General features: G+C 39.0%; 1 protein-coding gene across 6 annotated transcripts in view; it reads right to left on the reverse strand.

Moving 5' to 3' along the window:
• Window positions 1-14,600, reverse strand: part of LOC137124438 (protein NLRC3-like) — a 176,426-nt gene that overhangs the window by 18,701 nt on the left and 143,125 nt on the right. For all 6 annotated transcript variants that reach the window (XM_067499428.1, XM_067499432.1, XM_067499430.1 and 3 more), the window contains 4 exons: window positions 12,417-12,590; window positions 11,355-11,531; window positions 10,003-10,176; window positions 9,305-9,478 (listed from right to left, as the gene is read on the reverse strand). In XM_067499428.1, the coding sequence (XP_067355529.1) occupies window positions 9,305-9,478; window positions 10,003-10,176; window positions 11,355-11,531; window positions 12,417-12,590 (699 nt within the window). The remainder of the gene's footprint in view (window positions 1-9,304; window positions 9,479-10,002; window positions 10,177-11,354; window positions 11,532-12,416; window positions 12,591-14,600) is intronic.

Below are 14,600 nucleotides of genomic sequence, written 5' to 3' on the forward strand. Positions count from 1 at the left end.
TTGTAGTTTGTGCATGACTGTGATTCTTTAACAAATGTGAAACACAACAAAATAACACAACAACATCGGCTTAATTGCTTTTTTAGTTCAAGTGTTTCTAATCCGATTGTTGTAGAAGTTGTTTGATTTGTGCTCTAAAAGTGAATCTAAGGAGGAGTTTTAGTGTGTGCTGCTAACATCTGTGGGCCTTTTGAAACCTGCAGTACCATCACTTGATCACAGGAGGGCGATGTTGATTCACAGGATGTTTAGTATCAAAGCAACAAGTAGTTTTTCTGCGATTCTTAGCACAGAACAGCCAGAATGTTTTCATCTTTTATCTTTATGGAACTTCTACAAGTGGTTCTTCGTGGCCTTATTACTCGTGTCATGTAGGAAAAGAGGACGACATTCAGTCACTACATGTTTATCTTAACCATGTGATCATGACTGTAAAAAGACAAGTTGCCTCTAAAGACGTACTGCAGAGCTTGTGCTCTTGAATCCTTTCAACTACTACTACTCATGCAACTACATGAATCACTGGACCAACATGAATGTACGTGAACTAACAGCAAGCTGCTGCAGAATGGAATTAAAGCTTCTATTCACTGGCTGCCAGTGAAAGAAGACAATGTCAAATCTTAGTTGTTACTTCTCACTGTATTACTGCACTACAGGAAGCCAGTGCTGTCATGAAGAGTGGTGTGACATGTGTCCTTTTTGGCTGATTCAAAATGAGGCATGTGAAGGGGCTTTGACTGTGCATGTTGGTTTTCCATTCAGATTTTTTACTGTCAGATTACTGCTGACTATTCATTTTCTGTGTTTGATGCTTTTCTCGTGAAGAAATGTGCCAAATTTGCTTTGAAATTTTATTTTGAAGGTTGAATCACGGAAAAAAAGTCATGTCAAAGTAAAAACAGAGTTTTCAGAAGAATCTAAATTAAATAAATATGCAAAAAAGAAAAAAAGTGATTTTGAAAGTGTCCTTCCATTTTTTTAATGATAATGTTTTCTAATGGTTGAAATTTCTGATGGGTATGAACAGAATTCACAGGGGGTGAAGACCTGTCATACCAGTCTCTTTCTCAGGAGATCAACATCTGAATCTGGACTGAAACCAAAGTTATTGGAATAAATCACATAGCTTTTAAATTTTTTCTAAATTCTAAAAATGATTGTTTTCCACGTCCTCAGAAACATGTTTGATTTCATGGGGTTTAGTTGAACAGAACTGAGCCATTTGTTTGTTACAATCATTGATCTGTTCTAATCTGAGGAACAGTTGCTAATGTTGGTAATAACCAGGACTTCAGAGAGGAAACCTTTCACATGCAACATCAACTTCCACTGCAATACTCCATCAATCCACAGGGTGGCGCTGTAACACAAAGCTGAACAGAAATCGGAATTTACCAGGGCGGCTGCAGGTCCTTCAAAAGTCTTCAAAGCTCCTAAATTCACATTGGATTGGTCTGAAATGTTTGAGTCGTGCACCACAAGAATTCCAGCTCACACATGCAGAACAGGAAGCATAAAATTGTCAGAAGAAGAATCTGAGTCAGTCTATTCTAGAAAGGAAGGTTCTTCTCTATGAGACAGAGCCAAGAAATTCAAAGGTGTTTGCTGCACATGCTGCAACTGGATCCAGGACAGAAGATCCAGTGGAAGGACCAAGTGAGCATCTGCCCAAGAAAACCAGTACTCACAAGTGCCTCCTTGTAAAACAGATGCCTTGTAGACTGATGAGTCAAAGTTTGAGGTGTTTGGATCCAAGTGAAACACATGTGATCTGCAGAGCTCATGAGAAGATGATAGATGGCTGCTCAACACCACCAGTGAAGTATGGAGGTGGAAACATGATGGAAGTAAAGATTAACATGCAGAATGAATTTGACCAATATTCTGTGATACAATTCTTGTGTTTTGAGATTATTTACAACAATTTGGTTGAATAAGATCAAAAGATATAACATCCAGGTTTCAGGTGGAAGGTTTCACGCACTGCTGACATCATGAAAAAGAGGAACCTTCGTATGACTAAGGACCTGACGTGCTCTGAGAAGGACTGTAGGAACAAACTGTGGTCCTTAGTTGAGAATGAGCGTAAAGAAGGAAAGAAAACCAGATGGCAAAGTCCAGTTGTCTTCATTGAAGCTGTGAGATTTGCTGCTTGAAAGTCGTGTCTTAACAAGATCATTTGTTGCTGAAAGGAAACGCAAACTAACATTATTAATACTATGACAGTCAATGAACATTTTATTAGTATTTATGAATTCCTGAAAGAGCTGAAGACCCTCTTCTTGTTCCTTTGGTTCCTTTTTCCAAACCATTTTAAATCCACAGTCCTAATAGCAGCTTGTAGTAGACTTGATGCTCAGCACACTAGAGCTAAAGCCGAGCTTGAGTTAATGACTCATATTTAAAACTCATTCATATGAGTCAGAAACATACAGTATTGAATATTTGTGTGTGTGTTTCAGCCCTGTAAAAACCTTTTCTGTAGGAAACTGGCAGCCGGTGAAAAGAACAGAACAGAAGTGATGTGCTCAGTTCTCTGGTTCTTGTTAGAACTCAGCAGCAGCAGTGTTCTGAATGAGGGCTGCTGCTTTGTGGAAAGACCAAGATTGTACATTCAAAACTTTGGATTTAAAGAATAAAATAACGTGAGCCTGTAAAACAGTCAGTCACCATCACATTCTACAGTTGTTCTTTGCTTCACATTAAGTTCAACCCTCTGGAAAGTAAAGGATCCACCTCACAGACAGCAGCGATCAGAACTTGGCCGGCTTCACGTCCTTTTCCTCGCAACATGTCAATCACTTCTCGAGCTTTGTTACGGCCCTGGCCATATGTGTTGTTGTTCTAATTGTTGTTCTTATAGGTGTCCTGTCTGATTGGCCGGATTGGGGAGCAGTACCGGAAGCCGATTGGTCCATCCTACAGTTCCTGGAGTTCTAAAAGTACGGTTTGAACAGCCATCGGGGGCTTTTTCTGGCAGCAGCACCTGTTCGCTGTCCTTGGCGTCCAAACCTTATTTAGCATTTTTAAATTGTTAGTTAGTCTTTGTGCCGTGGTTTTGAATATAAATTGTATATTTTGTAAATAGTATTAAATCTGTAGGGGTGAACTGCCATTTTCTTTTGATTGTTTTCTCTTGTTTTCACATTAGGGAGTTAGGGTTAGCGACTGTCTTTTGGTTTGTTTCTTTCTATCAGGCTAGCGAGCACTTTCTGTGGGAAATAGCTTATTTTGTTTATTATGTTGGCCTTGGTTCACCCTGAGCTGTAGTGTCATGTTTTGTTCGACACTTTTCTTTCGTTTAAAATAAATATCATTCTGTTGGAACATCTCGATCCTGGATTTTGGTTTGGGGTCCGGAGAGGGAACATCCTAATTTATCTTTGTGCACCCTGACCCCCTAGACAGGGGCGTAACAAGCTTTGTCTGCTCTGCTATTTCCTCTGGCTGACTGCATTTCACCGCCACTGATAACACCTAGTTCATCCAGAATCCGCTTCAGAACAGGGTCAGACACACTTTCAATAAACTTTCTCCCAACTGCAAACAGTCTCTGTTCTGCTGGGACGTTTCTCTTTAGATTCTCCCTGACAAGACCTAAAAGAAAACCCAGAAGCATCTGTTTAATATCCAGAAATGAGTGTGAAACAGATCCAGACAGCAACAGAAACCTGCTCCTATTTAAACTGGAAACTAGGCCACATGTTGCCTGGATGTTCAGCAGTTCAAGCTGAAGAGCAGCAAAGAGAAACAAAGCTGGTTTGTTTCTAAGGTCTGATTTGACCAAAACTGATCTTCTTCACCATCACACTGACTAACTGGTAAAGAACCTGGGCTGCAGTGGTTGTCGGTACAGGCTCTGTCCTTTAGAGGACTGAAGGACTTACACTCACTAGTGTCCTTCTTGTACAGTCTCTCAGTTTTTGAGGACGACCTGCTCTAAGCAGATTTAATATTTCCCTTCATTTCTTACTGATGGATTTAACTGGACTCCGCGAGATGTTTACTGACCAGGAAATGTTCTCGTCTCTATGCCCTGACCTCTGCTCCTCAATAATCTTTTCACAGAGTGGATTGGAGTGTTCTTTTGTCTCGGTGGTGTAGATTCTGTGCAGGACAGGGATTCAGCAGTAACTGTCCAGATCCAAGTGGATTTCTACAATGGTTTAAACACAGTGGTGGCTGATTCTTTGCTAAACTCCAAATATATTTTGATTCTACTTTATGAACGGGGTCTAACTCTGACACCTGCTGGAGGAGGATAAGTCTTTACCTGTCAGAGGCACAACACGTTTCCAGACCTCTGTCCTCTCTTGGTCTTGGATGATCAGAGTCGCACTCTCAGGGTTTCTAGTCAGAAAAACCTCAAATCTTGGATGGAAATTTGAGTCAAATTGTATCCAGTGAAAACAAAGAGAAACATTAAAAACCTGTTGTAACATGTTTAGCTCATAATCATTGTAAATGTGTTTTCTATTCCTGGTCATTTGGTTTAGAAGAGTAAATGGTAAATGTTCTTATATGCACTTATATAGCGCTTTTCTACCTATTGGAACTCAAAGTGCTTTACACTGCTTCTTATTCACCCATTCACCCTCACAATCACACACTCATACACCGATGGGGGAGCTGCTATGCAGCTGGCCAACACTCACCGGGAGCAACTAAGTTGGGGTTCAGTGTCTTGCTCAAGGACACTTCGACATGTGACCGGAGGAGCCAGGGATTGAACCAACAACTGTGAGATTGGTGGACAACCGCTCTACCTTCCTGCGCCACAGTCGAGAGATCAGTGCTCATGTCACCCGGTTGCACAGGTAGGGTTAAAATCAACTTCATGTTGATGTTTGTTCTTAGTTTATTTTATTATCAAAATTTATATAGGTAAGTTAATTTATTTTTATGAGCGTAAGTCTCACAGTGCAGTTTCCGTCCCGAGAGAGCAAACACACGAGAGAGAGAGAAAAGAGCATGGCCCACGTACTTTGTTCAGTTGGGAAGTGATAATAATATTGATTTTAAGACAACAATTGGAGTCAGAAAACCCTAAAAAAGGAAAAGGAAAGAGGAAAGTTTTCATGTAGAAGCTGCCGAACGTCAGGAGCCCTGTTGTCATCGGGTTAACGATAACGTCTCTTGTCTCAGTAAGCTAGCTCCTCTGCATGGTTTGCTATTGCTGTGTGCATTATTACTATTAGTTATTTTGATAATCAAGCATTAATTTGATGTTTTAGCGCCGTGCTGTACCGATGTTAATCATCTGGGAGAGTTTACTGAAGTGTAAAGAGTGTTTTGATAGTAATAAATACTATCTAAGAGAAATTCAGTAAAATATTCCTCTCTCATGAAGATGCCGAGTACTTGCAATTAATGTCGCTGACTTACATTGTTCAAGGAGCATAACGGTTATTTAATGATAAATCTGAATTAGGAACATGTTTTGTGGTGAACATTTAAAAGTATGTTTTACATTACATGAGCTGCCATAAATCTCAGCTTACTTTACTGGGGGGGTCTTTAATTTAAATCCTGTATGTCTGTTGCTCATAGGTGTGTTCTGGTGATGGCTAGGTTGGGTGCAGTTGAATGTGAAATTGATTGTTATTAATTGCCGTATATTGTAATGTAAAATGAATAAAGTGGTACTGAAATATAATTCTAAACAAGGGATTGTGTAATTGAGACTATGCAAATTGAACTAGGTTGTGGTAAACTATTAAAACCAGTATTTACAGGTAATATCAGTACTTGAACTAATCATACCATACTGTAGGTCAGGTCTGGCCAACCCGCGGCTCCCGAGCCAAATGCGGCTCTTCCGTTCATATCAAACTTTGTGTGTGTGTTTTTTTTTTGTTTTGTTTTTTTTAATGTGCGTCTTCGCTTCGCTTGAGTTCAATAAGGTATTTTCATCATGTGCGTGAGATGAAAATACCATAAAGTTGGGGCAGGATCATTTGAGTGAACAATTTTTGTCAAGTTCGCTCTCAAAATGGCAAAAATGCACAGCAAAACAAAAATATGAAGAAGAACACAGGACGTTTTTAACAGAGTGGGAGAGTTTTATATTTCTTTGTTGAACGTGATAACAAACCATTCTGCCTTATGTGACAGGCGTCATTAGCGCATTTCAAAGCTTCAAATCTTCAGCTAACATCGAGCAGGAATTTCCAAAAGGGACTGAACTTCGTAAGCACAAGTTGGTCAGTTTGAAAAGTCAGGCAGAAAAGCAGATACAGTTTTTCCAAAAATTCACGAAGCACTCAGAGACCGTAACGATTGCATCGTATCCACTGGCTTGGAACATAGCGCGGGCTAAAAAGCCAAACAATGAGGGGGAGTTCGTTAAAAAATACCTCAGTGATGTTGTTGAAATATTGTCTCCTGAAAACGACAAACTAAAACGAATGGTATCAGACATTCAACTGTCCCGACACACTGTTGAACACAGAATGTCGGCCATTAACACGGCTATTGAATCACAGTTGCACTCTGACCTTCAAGCATGTGAGTATTTTAGTGTCGCATTGGATGAGAGTTGTGACATACGTGACAAGCCTCAGTTGGCAATATTTGCACGTTGTGTGTCAAACAATTGTGTGATGAAAGAAGAAATCCTTGATATTGTACCATTAAAAGACAGAACCCGTAGGATAGATGTGAAAGAAACAATGATGGCTGCATTTGCTAAAGCAAATCTGCCCAAACCGAAACTAACTGCAATAGCCACGGATGGAGCGTCAGCCATGATCGGATCTGTGAATGCTGCCTGACCTGGTTCAAAGATTTAAGATGGAGATTTAACGCATTTTCCCACTCTGCTAAAAGCCAGCGGGCAAGTCACCAGCGCTGCCCTGAATAAGAAAAGAGCCAGATATGCAACACTGGTTGAAAACCTGCACGAAAGCTTTGTGACCAGGTTCTGTGATCTTAAACTGAAAAGGCCACAGATTACGTTCCTCATCGACCCATTTAATGCGGAGACGGACTGTTTGAAAGCCTCGCTAGTCACAGATGAGGCTGCGGCTGAGTTGGAGATGATCGATCTTTGTGAGGAGGACCAACTGAAACCTGCTTTAAGGGAAGGGACCATTGAGTTCTGGAAAAATGTGCCAATGGAAAAATACCCTAATGTCAAACGGGCTGCGCTTAAGATACTGTCAATGTTTGAAATTACACAACATATAAGCTTAAGGATCATATGACATATGTAAGAAAGCAGAACAGAAATTATGAGCCTGTTTATAAATGCAGGTCAGGTCTTTTTATTGGAGTGAGAACCATCTGGAAATTCCAGCAAAGACCTAGAGATTCCATAGATGGTGAGCCTCCCAGTGGATCTTCAGGAACCCAGCACCCTCACGGCCGCTGAATAGTTGGATGAGTGGCCTGCCTATGGTAGGATTGCTCCAGTCAGTGGAGTGGTACACAGTTGAACACCCCACAAGGCTGCATCCCTGAGAATATTAACCCGTTTTAGTGAAATCTACCAACAGACTAGGCCACCAGACTTTGACTTGACTTTATTAGAAACTTTGGAAAACCTTCAGAAGGAGAACATTCTATATTAATCAAAGTGATCACTAAATGAAAAACACTATTAACTATTGACTATTGTTTTTTTGGTTAAGGGCCCAATTTTATTTTCTGTAAACATATTTTGTCATTGTATTGTCTATATGTATATAAGGCAAACTAAAGTTCCAGTTGGAAAATTCATTGATGGCTCATGTTATGTTTGGTGACTGTTGCACTGACGCTTGGCTCCTTTTGAACCTAGAGGGAGGTGAACTTACTTGAGTGGGTTACACTCAGAAGACAGTTAGAAGTTGGGAGGTGTTGGGAATTTCGATGATGGATGGCGACGATTTTTTAGCTTGTTAAGACTCAGACAAAGCCAATATTATTTCCACCTGTAACTAGATTTTGGACTTCCTGTCTACATCAGAAGAAATATGTGTTCAGTATTACGTCAAAGCTCTATGTGTATGATTTACTCTCACGTGCACAGATTTCATGTCAGAAGGTGATTGACATTGTACAGCATGTTTCACATGGCCCTGATGTTCCTTATCCCTAACCCAGAAGTATGAAATCCACAATCAACTTCCACTAATTTCTCGGTTGCTGATTTGGAGAATGTATTTCTATTTGTCCTTCTGTTCACTGACAGCCATTACTTTTTGGCTTTTTCCTGTAAAATAATAGCCATTACCTGGATAAGATTTAGCTGGAATTTCCAATACAACATCATCATACAGTTTTGATGTCCTCAACAGAACTAATGTGCAGAGACAGTTTGTCTTCAGAAGATCTGAAGGAATCAAAAAAGTCAAATCCAGGTGGAGGTGGTTGAGTGTGGAGCAGAAGGAGTGGAGGAGTCTCAGTGTGTCTGCAGAGACTGTGTAGAAGGACAGAGCAGCAGCAGAGCAGATCCAGATCCACTGCTGATCCTCTGTCAGATCCAGAGGATCACACAGGGATGATGGTGGACTTGACATTGTGTCTGACAGTGGAGCTGTTCTCAGAGCAGTTCAGACTGCAGCACTGAGAGTCATCTCCACTTCTTCTGATTCCTCTGTCAGTCACTGCTGGATGAAGCTCTCCTCTCCACTCTACCTCCCAGTAACATGGTCCAGTCAGAGCCTCTCTGCACACAACATGCTGCTGCTGCAACATCAGGACAAACACTGTTTATTTACACTATTAAATCCATGGATTTGACCAATGCGTGTTTTTCCAGCTGGATCAGAGAATGAAGAGAAAAGAGAGAATGAGAGAGAACAGAGGAGATCAATGATGTTTCCAGAGACTCACTTCATCATCTGTCAGTCAGCAGAGGTTCTGGTCTGTACAAAGACCACATGGTTACTAAATGGAACCATGGTTCTTTGATTTGCAGGCTTCAGTCAGACTGATCTTAGAGCTGTGACAAAGATGAAACTGATCAATAGTTTAGTGTTGAAATCAGATCAGATTTGAGGAATGAGGACCACTGTCTCTATACATGTTGTGAGGCTGTCAGCTGGAATCCAGCTTTATTTCCTGTCCACATGAAGACAACAACAACAGTCGTCTTCACATCAACTCCAACACATGATCACAACAAGCTTCTGGCTGACTGTTCTCTCAGTCCATCCCTGAAGCCTGTCCCCATTTTCCCCTCACAGCTTCACTGAGGAAAGCAGCCACTGAGAAGGTTGGAGCTTTACAGGAAAAACTGGATCTTTGCTTTGATACTAACTGGGTTTAGTACAATACTGCTGAAAGCAGCATGGACTGACTCCAACCCTCTACTGACCTCAGAGTCTCCAGTCTACAGTGTGGACTCTCCACAAGATCAGACAGAAGCTTCACTGCTGAATCCTGCAGCTTGTTGTCACTCAGGTCCAGTTGTCTCAGATGGTAGGGGTTGGACTTCAGAGCTGAGACCAGAGAATCACAGCTGATCTCTGACAAACAGCAGCCACTCAATCTGAAAAAAAGAATCAAAGATGTGGATCAAATCATTAGTAACAATCAGATTTGTCCTAATCAATGGTGTTAGAGGGACTTTGTCCTTGTGTTATTGTGGATCATCAGAATGTCAGACTTCTACAGACATCATCCAAATGTCAGCACAACATTCATACACCTATTCATGTCAGCACTGATTCAGAACATGCTGCTCACCTCACTCACCTCTGAATTATCAGACAAACATCAAATCACATATGACAGACTCAAAACTTCCTACAATATTCAATAATTTTAATCTGCTGATACAATAAGAAAAATTTTACTTTTGATTTAAAATATTTAACTACAGTTGTTGACTAATTCAATTCAAAGTATCTTTATTCAGTTTGGAATGTGTTATAAAATTAAAATTTTCACTGATTAATTTTAACTCACTGAAATTAACTCAACCTGGAGAAATAATTTTACTCTGATGGTTAGAAAACACTAATTATAAAGTGACAAAATATTACATAAAATCTCCAACAGTATCCAACTGACCTCAGAGTCTCCAGTCTACAGTGTGGACTCTCCAGAAAACCACACAGCAGCTTCACTCCTGAATCCTGCAGCTTGTTCCAACTCAGGTCCAGTTGTCTCAGATGGGAGGGGTTGGACTTCAGAGCTGAGACCAGAGAATCACAGCTGATCTCTGACAAACTGCAGTTCATCAATCTGAATAAAGAATCAAAGATGTGGATCAAATCATTAGTAACAATTAGATTTGTCCTAATCAATGGTGTTTTCTCTAAAATGAGCAAAACTAAAAACATTTTTACAACTAAACTATTGTGAACAAAAACTATTTGAATCCCAAATTACAGATGATTTCATGAAAACTTTGGAAAATGTTCGGCAGAAATGTGAAATAACAACAATTTCCACTTCATGGACTGAAACATGGAAAAACAACAGTTTGGTTCTTTAAACATTTTTCAGCTCATTTAACAAGTAAATTCACCCCTGTGAAAAAATACAACTGTTTTTCTATGAACATTAATGATGACAGCTCACTGATATGAAGTAAAACCAAAGAATATTGTTTTGTTAAGTTTATTTCAGTTTATTGTTGTGATAAATCTGAATTGAAATTAAAAAATTACCTCAACATTCTTTACAATTTGAGATCTGAAGGTTTAATTTGTCAGAAAAATGACAAATGACTAAAAATAATTAGATGCAACAAAACCTAATATTTGTCCGACATTCCCCAAAATGTATTGATCATCTTTGATTATCCAGGACTCTGCAGCCAAACGTCTCATCCAATCTAAAACATGTGAACACGTTACTTCATCATGTTCAGTTTGAAATTCTTTTGGAAGTATTCAAAGCTCTGCATGGCCTTGTTCCTGCATAACTGGCCAGTTTGAGCCTTTATGATGTTGCCTCCCTCATGCTGTGATCTACTTCAGCTGCTGAACTTCAACTCAGAACCAGAACTGAGACTCTGGACTGAACTTCCCTTTCACATTCACCAACACAGTTTCATTGCAGAGTTAAACATGTGTCTCTTTAAGGTTGCAGATCCATTATAATGCAGCTTTTCACTGACTGTAAAATGATTTTAATAAGGATTTTATTGCTGTTCTAAAAAGAGTTTGATTTTACTGCTTTTACATTTTTTTCTTTGTATTTGCTATAGTTTGGTATTTTTGTCTTAGTCATTTGTTAAGCAACTTTGGACACTTTCTAAATAAATGTATGTTTATTATTAATACATTTACCTGAAACTGAAGAAAATATTTTTAGTCTGTTGAGATAAGAAACATTTAACTTCACAGTGTAATTGATTCGTTAATGACAGTTGGGGACAAAACTAATAAAATCTCAGTATCAGTCAGTGAACTGACCCCAGAGTCTCCAGTCTACAGTGTGGACTCTCCAGAAAACCACACAGCAGCTTCACTCCTGAATCCTGCAGCTTCCAGTTTTGACTCAGGTCCAGTTCTCTCAGATGGGAGGGGTTGGACTTCAGAGCTGAGACCAGAGAATCACAGCTGATCTCTGACAAACTGCACCAACTCAATCTGAATAAAGAATCAAAGATGTGGATCAAATCATTAGTAACAATCAGATTTGTCCTAATCAATGGTGTTAGAGGGACTTTGTCCTTGTGTTATTGTGGATCATCAGAATGTCAGACTTCTACAGACATCATCCAAATGTCAGCACAACATTCATACACCTATTCATGTCAGCACTGATTCAGAACATGCTGCTCACCTCACTCACCTCTGGAATTATCAGACAAACATCAAATCACATCTGACAGACTAAAAACTTCCTACAATACTTTGACTCATCAGGGAAATGGATCAAACTTTAAAGAACCAGAACTGATCCAGTATAAAGGTCTTGCTTGGTCCTGGTCTCTGTCCTAAAGATCAGCTCAGAAAATCCAAAACTAATGACAGATTCAACTGAATAACAACTATTTGAATCCCAAATTACAGATGATTTCATGAAAACTTTGGAAAATGTTCAGCAGAAATGTGAAATAAAAACAATTTTCACTTCATGGACTGAAACATGGAAAAACAACAGTTTGGTTCTTTAAACATTTTTCAACTCATTTAACAAGAAAATTCACCTCTATGAAAATGTACAACAGTTTTTCTATGAACAGAATCAGTGATGACAGCTCATTGATATGAACTGAAAAGAAATAAATAATGTTTTATCTTCATTGAGTTTATGTCAATTGATTTTTGCCAAAAATATTAGTTGATACTTAAAATTTCTGAAGGTTTTATTTCAGTGAACTCACAGAAATAAGTATCACTAAACAAAAAGTTGAAGTTTTAGTCCAATATGACCTGATATCTCATGACAAAATGCAAACATGAAACTTTTTAGTTTAGTTAATTGATTTTGAGGAATAAAGACTCAACAGTATCAGTCAGTGAACTGACCTCAGAGTCTTCAGTCTACAGTGTGGACTCTCCAGAAAACCACACAGCAGCTTCACTCCTGAATCCTGCAGCTTGTTCCAACTCAGGTTCAGTTGTCTCAGATGGGAGGGGTTGGACTTCAGAGCTGAGACCAGAGAATCACAGCTGATCTCTGACAAACTGCAGTTCATCAATCTGAATAAAGAATCAAAGATGTGGATCAAATCATTAGTAACAATCAGATTTGTCCTAATCAATGGTGTTTTCTCTAAAATGAGCAAAACTAAAAACTACTTTACTACTAAACTATTGTGAACAAAAACTATTTGAATCCCAAATTACAGATGATTTCATAAAACTTTGGAAAATGTTCAGCAGAAATGTGAAATAAAAACAATTTTCACTTCATGGATTGAAACATGGAAAAACAACAGTTTGGTTCTTTAAACATTTTTCAACTCATTTAACAAGAAAATTCACCTTTGTGAGAAAAATACAACTGTTTTTCTATGAACATCAATGATTACAGCTCACTAATATGAAGTAAAACAACAGATGTTGTTTGTCTTTATTCATTTTAAATAAAATATTAGTTGTTATCATTCTGTTTATTGTTGTTATAAAAATGCATTTAAATGTAAAAAGTAAACATTTTATACAGTTTATTTAGGAACAGTGAGAAAAATACAAATGATTTTTTAAATGTGAAAATGAAAGTTAGGAGTTGAATTAATTACTTAATTAAAGTCGTGGATTAAATATATAAAATCTCCAACAGTATCAGTCAGTGAACTGACCTCAGAGTCTCCAGTCTACAGTGTGGACTCTCCAGAAAACCACACAGCAGCTTCACTCCTGAATCCTGCAGGTTGTTGTTTTCTCTCAGGTCCAGTTCTCTCAGATGGGAGGGGTTGGAATTCAGAGCTGAGACCAGAGAATCACAGCTGATCTCTGACAAACTGCACCAACTCAATCTGCATAAAGAATCAAAGATGTGGATCAAATCATTAGTAACAATCAGATTTGTCCTAATCAATGGTGTTAGAGGGACTTTGTCCTTGTGTTATTGTGGATCATCAGAATGTCAGACTTCTACAGACATCATCCAAATGTCAGCACAACATTCATACACCTATTCATGTCAGCACTGATTCAGAACATGCTGCTCACCTCACTCAACTCTGGAATTATCAGACAAACATCAAATCACATCTGACTAAAAACTTCCTACAATACTTTGACTCATCAGTGAAATGGATCAAACTTTAAAGAACCAGAACTGATCCAGTAAAGTCAGGTCTCATAAGAGCATCAGACTCTATCAGTAACTTCACAAAGATACAAACCTTTTCAAAATCAAACCATCATGAATCCTTCATTCCTCATGTTGCTGAGCTCCTATCAGACATGTTGGATTAAAACAACTTGTGCTTGTTACTTTAAATGTCTCATTTTTAACATGGGTGACACATATTGTTCTGGCTTTTCTATTGCTTGGGAAGCCTAAAGTGTGGGCGATAGAAAAGTATTTACAACTATCCTTTATCAATGGTTCAGAGAAAAAACACATGATGCATGGTATCCATCCATTTTAGCATGTGTTGGCATTTTCAAACCACTAGAGAACAAGAACACGATTTACCTTCTATTTCTAACACACAGTGGGTTAGATTACTGTTGTTGTTCAGAGGTTCAGCTCATCATCTAGCACTAGAAACAGGCACATGGACTCATACACCTTTGTTAGATAGACTTTGCAATACTTGTATTGTGGAATTAGTTTGTTATCGGCTAAGTTGAGAAACAAATCCAATAAATGTTCAATGTGAACTAATTGTTGGACCATCAGATACGAGTAACATACCGACATAGAGACAAAGATTAAAACTCTCAAACCAGCTGTGAGGACATCAAAGATGTGGACCAGTGAGGCTGTAGAGGAACTACGATGTTTTTAGGTCTGTCACTAACAGTCTGGATGAGAACACCACCCTAACCCACCATCAAAGAAGGAGAATAGACCTTATAAATGGCGGAACCCTTGGGTCCGGACTCTGTGCCTGTGTCCAGGGATGACAGACATTTTTTACATTTCACTGGAGACCTGCCATGTGCCAGCCTGCTTTGAGACCTCGGCCATTGTACCAGCCCCCAAAAAGGCGAGGCAGTTGGTGAGCATGTCTCTGACCCACTGATCATCAACAC

The sequence above is a fragment of the Channa argus genome, chromosome 3 (genome assembly GCF_033026475.1).
Source record: "Channa argus isolate prfri chromosome 3, Channa argus male v1.0, whole genome shotgun sequence".
Taxonomy (NCBI): domain Eukaryota; kingdom Metazoa; phylum Chordata; class Actinopteri; order Anabantiformes; family Channidae; genus Channa; species Channa argus.